We start from the raw sequence: 6,773 nt of genomic DNA, 5'->3' as shown, positions 1-6,773 counted from the left end.
TTCATCCTTCCCACCAGATCCCAAGGAAAGTTCATCCCTCCCCAGGATCCCAAGGGAAGTTCATCCTTCCCACCAGATCCCAAAGGAAGTTCATCCCTCCCCAGGATCCCAAGGGAAGTTCATCCCTCCCCAAGATCCCAAGGGAAGTTCATCCTTCCCAGGGCCATCCTGAGGGCCCAGGGGGCACTTGTGGCACAGAGAGAAGATGCCGGAGGTCAGGACTGGATACTCCCTATGGAATTCCTGCCCTGGGATCACTCACCTCCTGTCCTCTTCATACTTTGACCTGTGGAGAGACAGGGAGGGACAAAAGGGTTTGTTTGGGACACCAGGACCCCCGGGAGGGGTGTTGGCATCACCTTCACCATGTCCCTCCCTGCTCCCACCTCCCCTTCCCACCTCCAGCAGGACAAAGGGACGGAGCTGAGGCTGTTCCTGCCCCCCTTTCCCGTGTCTCCAACCCCAAATCCCAAACTCAGGCACTCACAGGATATCCCCGAGCTGGGCCAGCTGCTTCTCGGCCACCTGCCGCTCCTTCTGGGGGTCCCCATCCAGCTCCAGGAGGTCGTTCTCCCCATAGAGGCTCCCCAGGCCCATCGTCCGCTTCGTCCTGCAAGGACCGGGATCGGGACCGGCACTTTGGGACGGGGCCTCTGGGGCCATTGGGGCCTGTAGGGCCTGTGGGGCCTATGAGGATCTCAGGGCCTGTGGGGCCCTCAGTGCCTCTGGGGCCATTAGGGCCTGTAGGGCCTGTGAGGCCTACGGGGTCCTCAGGGCCATTAGGGCCTGTAGGGCCTGTGAGGCCTGTGGGGCCTGTGAGGCCTATGGGGCCCTCAGGGCCTGGGGGGCCTACGGGGACCTCAGGGCCTGTGGGGCCTGTAGGGCCCGTGGGGCCTAAGGGGTCTATGGGGCCTGTAGGGCCTAAGGGGTCTATGGGGTCTATGGAGCCTGTGGGGCCTAAGGGGTCTATGGGGCCCTCAGGGCCTGTGAGGCCTATGGGGCCCTCAGGGCCTCTGGGGCCTGCAGGGCCTGTGGGGTCTAAGGGGTCTATGGGGCCTCTGGGGCCTGCAGGGCCTGTGGGGCCTAAGAAGTCTATGGGGCCCTCAGTGCCTCTGGGGCCATTAAGGCCTGTAGGGCCTCTGGGGCCTCTGGGGCCCTCAGGGCCTGTGAGGCCTATGGGTCCCTCAGGGCTTCTGGGGCCTGTAGGGCCTAAGGAGTCTATGAGGCCTGTAGGGCCTAAGGGGTCTATGGGGCCCTCAGGGCCTGTGGGGTTTATGGGGCCTATGTAGTCTAAGGGGTCTATGGGACCTTTAGGGCCTTTGCAGCCTATGGGGCACAGGTGGCCTATGGGGTCACCCCCAAGGCGCCCATGGGGACCCCTGTGCAGGTGTGGTACCTGTAATCCTGGATCTGCTCCTGGATCTCGGGCATCACCATCTCCTGGGCCTCGAACAGGGCGGCCCGGGCATCGTCCCCATTGCGCAGGCGACTCTCTGGGGACGGGGAGGGACAATCCCGGTCACCAACCACCCCAGGGATATTTGGGAATCCTCAGGGAGACGTGCCCTGAGTGCTGGCCAGCCCCTGCCAGAGGTGATTCCCATCTTGTGTCCTGTTTTGCTGAGACACCACAAGGAGAGCTCCGGGATCACCGGGAAGAGCTCTGGGATCACTGGGAAAAGCTCCGGGAACTCCCAGTCCCAAACCCTCCCCCTGGATTGGCATCCCAAGGAACGGCCCCTCACTCACCGATCTCCGCCAGGAGCTGCTCCGACACCTTCACCCGGAGAGGCTGCAGAGGGAGGGAGAACAGAGCAGCAGCTCAGCTCTGGATCCCTTTTCCCAGCTGGAAGGAGCTGGGATTACGGTGCTGGAGCCCCGAATTCCTGCCCCATCTCTCCACGGAGATCTCACACACCAGCATCCCATAAAAGATTCCCAACAGGAATTTGCTCCCTTGGAGCACCAACAGGAGCACCTGGGTCTCCATCCTCCCTTCCAGGACCCTCCTCTCCTGATTCCAGGCCCTGGAGGCAGCTGGAGTCGTGCCAGTAGTGGGGATTCCTCACACAATTCCTTGTGCTTCCCAGGGGTGGAGGAACCAGCAGCAAAAAAAGCTTTTCCAGTGGCAAAACCCACCCAAAACCGCTTCCAAAACGCTCCTAAACCCATCCCAGGACACAAGGGGAACGCTGGAATTCCAGCTGGACAAGGAATCCTGTGCCATAACAAGAGCTCCAGGAGCCCAAATCCCAAATCCCCTTCCTGGTTCGGCATCTTAAGGAACAGCCCCACGCAGGGAAGAGGAGCCGGTGATCCCAAGGGTGGGGGTGCCCTGGATCCCGCTCTTACCGCGCTCCTGTCCAGGAAGATATTCCAGATCTCCTTCCCCAAGGCCCGGGAATCCTTGGCTGTGCTCTGCTGGAAAACCTCCGTGCACAGGTAGAAGAGCTGCAGGGAAAAGGGAAGGAGAGGGAATGTTGGGAAGGGGGGAGGGAGGGAGGGAAAGGGCTCAGCCCCTGAGCCACAGAACGGGAAGTGATCCCGAGGGTTGGGAGGAAGTGTCACCCCATGGAAGTGTCACCCCAAGGAAGTGTCACCTAAGGAAGTGTCACCCCATGGAAGTGTCACCCTCCCCGTGCTGTGGGAAACCCCCTGGCTGAGGCAGGAAGCCGTGGGAAGCACCGGCTTGGGGATGCCAGGAATGTGCAGGGATGTGCCTCAGGAATATTCCCAGGTATTCCTGGGATTCCAGGGCTCAGGTATTCCCGGGATTCCCCCCTTACCAGGGGGCTGGGATCAGCCTGGGAGAAGATGTAGCGCAGGAAGACCCCCAGGTGTGCCGGCCGGGATTTCAGCTTTCCCAGGTCCTGGAAGAGGGAGTCGCACTGGGAAGAGAAGGGAAGGGAAGGAGCCACTTAGGAAGGGAAGGAATTCACTCCTCTGGATCCACAGCCCGGCTCCCAAATCCCAACCTCCTTGGGACCAACCCAGGGTGTCTCCTGGGAGAGGGATTTGAAATCCCACCAGGCCTGGAGGGGGTCCATAAAGGAGTGAGGGGACAAAAAAATCCCGGGAATACCTCGTTGTTGAAATACCCTGGATCACAATCCTCCTCCGGGCCGATGATCAGGGGCCTTCCCGGCCGCTCCTGCCCGGGAAAGGGGTGGGAATTAGGAGCCAGGAGCCCGGATCCGGGGGGAAAATCCTGTGTATTCCCAAGGTTCTGGCCCCCCTGGATGAGCTCCCACCCACCTGCTCTGCCGAGGGTGGGAAGGGGCTGTCGGAGCCCTGGCACCGATGGTGTTGGAAAAGCCGGGAGGAGATGATGGGGGAGGTCCGGGGGCTTTCCAGGCCGTGGTCGGAGAGGGTGGAATTCCGGTTCAGGGAGACCTGCCCGGCACGGGAGACACCGGGAATGTCAGCCTGAGGCACCTGAGAGCAGCTCTCAGCTCAAGATTCCACAAAAACATAAAACCCCGGGAATGGGGGAAAACATAAAATCCCTCGGGGGCTGCTGGGAGAATTTTTGGATTGGGAACAAAAGGTGGGAATTTCGGGGGATCCCTCGTTTTGGGGGTAAACGTGACAAGCCCAAGGAATTCTGAGTCGAGGAATTGCAAGGAATTCCATTGGTTCAGGAGACAAACAGTTCATTGGGATTACAAAAGGAGGTCCCGAGGATTCCCGGAGTGATCCAGCCCCACTCCCAGTGCACAGGGAAAGTTGGGAAACCTCTCCCTCACCTCACTCACAGAGGGGAATCGCTCCGTCCCGGATTCCAAGCCGCTGTCTCCATCCTGGGAGTCCAGGGAGAGGCGTCCTGGGAGCAGAGGAGAGGCTGATCCATGTGTCCAGGAGCCGGGAACACCGGGATGCTCCGGGAACATCGGGATGCTCCGAGCCACCGGCGCCACTCACCTTCCACCGACCTGAACCCGGCCACACTGGAGTCACTGCTCAGCCTGGAATCCTGCATGGGAGAGGGGTGGGATCACTGGGATGGTGCCCAGGACTCAGGATTCAAGGACAGGGATGAGGGAACTCGGAGCAATTCCCACCACAGGATATTTGGGAAAAGCAGGGATGTCTCCGCCGCCGTTCCCACCGCCCCGGGAGGGCGATCCCGACACCTTGGGAAGGCGTTTCCCAAGCTCAGAGGGAGCCAGAAGGATGGGGGGTGACTCCCCTGAATCCCACCCACCAGGGAATTGCCGGTCTCCTGGAGGATTTTGAGCTGGAGCTGGCTGACCCTCCGGCGTGCGCCCTCCATCTGCTCCTCCACGGCCGCTCCGGGATTCCGGCTGTACAGCTCCTGGAAGCGCTGAGGGGGAAAAGAGAGAGGGGACCTTCACACCCACCCCAAACCCACAAATCCCATCCCAGGATTGGTTGGAAGGTGCCCAGACAGCCGTGGGTGCTCCATCCCTGGAAGGGTTGGATCGGGATGGAGCGACCTGGGCTGGCGGGAGGCGTCTCTGCCCACGGATCATCTTCCAACCCAAACCATTCCGTGATTCCACAACGGGCTGAAGCCTCTTTGTGCTGCCCCAGCAGCGCCAGGACATGGCCAAGGGCTGCTCCAAGGAGGAAAAAAAAGAGGGAAAAAGCGGGAAAAGAGCCCCCATACCTGCAGCTCCGCCTCCTCCTGCCGCAGCATATTCCGCAGGATCTGCGTGGCGTGTTTCTGCACCTCTGGGTCCTGCAATTCCACAGGGAATTCCTCAGCTTTGCCTCCCTGCTGTCTCCCACGCCAGGGGGGACGGGGCAGGGTGGGCTGGGGGGGGTCTGGTGTGACCTGGAGGGGTCTGGGGTCGGTGATTCGCTGCGGCAGCGGCGGCGGCGGGGGGGGACAGGCGGGGGGGATGTGGGGGGATCCCGCTGTTCCCGCATCCTGCTGGGAGCTGGGCACCCCCACGGAGGGAGGGGGGGATCCCAGGAGGGTCAGAGCGACGTAGGCACCGGCTGGAAGAAGTGGGGAGAGGGGAGAGTGAGAAAGGTCTCCGTGATTCACTCGTGGAACTCAACGCGACCCAACTCGGCCTAAACTCAACCCAACTCAACCCAACTCAACCTGAACTCGACCTAAACTCAGCCCAAATCAACCTGAACTTGACCTAAACTCAGCCCAAATCAACCTAAACTCGACCTAAACTCAACCCAAATCAACCCGAACTCGACCCAAATCAACCTAAACTCAACCCAACTCAACCTGAACTCAAACCCAAATCAACCTAAACTTGACCTAAACTCGACCTAAACTCAACCCAATTCAACCCAACTCAGCCTAAACTCGACCCAACTCAACCTCCACCACCCCGTGGCCATCGGGTGGGAACATCCCTGTCCACCAGATCTGCCACCTGGATCAAGCCAAGTTTTCCCATCTTTTCCCCAAGAATCCAGGCCTGGATGGGATCCCGTGGCCTCCTGAGCCAGGGGAGGGACGAGGTGCCCCTTCCCGGGAAAACACTGATTCGTGGTTTTTAGGATCAAATCCGGGGCAAACCAGCCAAAAATTGGCTCCCCCCAAAATTCCCCAAGGATGGGAATGTGCTCCTGGACATCCCCACGCTGCCTCCGCATCGCCCACGACAATCCGGGTGGGAAGAGCAGCCGGATGGGAAGAGCAGCCACAACTCACACTTGATCAACTTCACCACTTCCAGGTGGGAGCTGTTGGTCACCATCGTCCCATTCACCTGGAATGAGGGAGAGAAGGGGTGGGAGAGGCTGGGAAGGGGGAAGGGGAGCGGGAATTCCCGTGGGGAAGGGGCCGGGAACGCTCACCTTGACAATCCGGTCGCCCTCCTGCACGCCGGCTCTCATGGCAGCCCCACCTGGGACACGGGGAGGAGTCAGGATGGACCCAAAGGGGTGGCTCCTGGTGCTCCCAGATCCTCCTGACACATTCCATGGGGACACAGGGAGCACCAGGCACAGAATTCCCGTGGGATGAGCCCGGTGACCAAGCCCTGGGTGTTCCACAACACCCCTTGTGAACATCCAGACAATCCCTGTCCTGCCCATCCCAGCCTTTCCCATCCACCTCGGGATGGAAGAGGGGTCCCAACCTGTTGTCCCACCATCCAGGCTGGGCTCTGGCACATCTGGGAACACATCTGGGAACACCTGGATCCAGAGGCAGGAGCAGGGCCCTGCTCTGCCTCCCCTTCCCTGCCCCTGCTCCTTAAAGGAGCTGCCGAGGTCAGAATCCAGGAAAAAATCCACTTTTTTCCAGGGCCAAAACCAAGAGGGAAATGTTTCCACTGGGTTCAACTTCCAAGCCAAGGGCCTGAGAGATGCAGTGAGTGGAAAGTCCTCGGAATTGTCGGGATTCTTTTGGGTTTAATGGAAAACAAAAGGAGTGGGGAGAGGACTTGGGAATGTCCCACCCTTGGGAACCTCAGCCCTGTCCCCAACTTCCAGGGATAACTCCAGCTGCAGGAGAGTTGGAGCTCCCAAGCCTTTTCCCTTTCCTATATCCTGGTTTTTCCTGGCTTTCTGGCCAGAGAGGGGAAGGGGGAGGAGCTGGGAACATCCGCTGGAAAAGAAGCAGCTCATTGTCTCTTTAAACTGCAGCTCAGGAGCCAAATCCATGTTTTCCAGGGGCTACAACGGGGAATTCCCACCTCCAGCCCGCCCACCAGCTCCCTGGGATGTACAGGGAAAGGGCAATCTGGGGGAGCTCCCATGGAATCATGGAAGGGTTTGGGTTGGAAGGGACTTAAAAAATCTCATTCCACTCCCTGCCGTGGGCAGGGACAACTTCC

The 6,773-nt window shown here is 60.0% G+C and overlaps 1 protein-coding gene across 1 annotated transcript; it reads right to left on the bottom strand.

The window, feature by feature from the left end:
• Nucleotides 1-245: 245 nt before the first annotated feature.
• Nucleotides 246-5,919, bottom strand: LOC113962904 (rho guanine nucleotide exchange factor 11-like). The gene is made up of 15 exons (XM_027673693.1): nt 5,791-5,919; nt 5,645-5,702; nt 4,799-4,965; nt 4,631-4,702; nt 4,205-4,324; nt 3,922-3,973; nt 3,747-3,823; nt 3,256-3,393; nt 3,083-3,151; nt 2,787-2,888; nt 2,353-2,451; nt 1,750-1,792; nt 1,397-1,493; nt 488-610; nt 246-286 (listed from the first exon to the last, which is right to left on the bottom strand). Exons 1-15 carry the CDS (start codon nt 5,827-5,829, stop codon nt 259-261), a joined length of 1,284 nt encoding a protein of 427 aa, XP_027529494.1. The 5' UTR covers nt 5,830-5,919; the 3' UTR covers nt 246-258.
• Nucleotides 5,920-6,773: the final 854 nt, after the last annotated feature.

This window comes from Neopelma chrysocephalum, unplaced genomic scaffold (genome assembly GCF_003984885.1).
Source record: "Neopelma chrysocephalum unplaced genomic scaffold, ASM398488v2 Primary Assembly neopelma1_185785, whole genome shotgun sequence".
In the NCBI taxonomy this organism is placed as follows: domain Eukaryota; kingdom Metazoa; phylum Chordata; class Aves; order Passeriformes; family Pipridae; genus Neopelma; species Neopelma chrysocephalum.
This window is presented reverse-complemented; position numbering and strand designations above follow the sequence as displayed.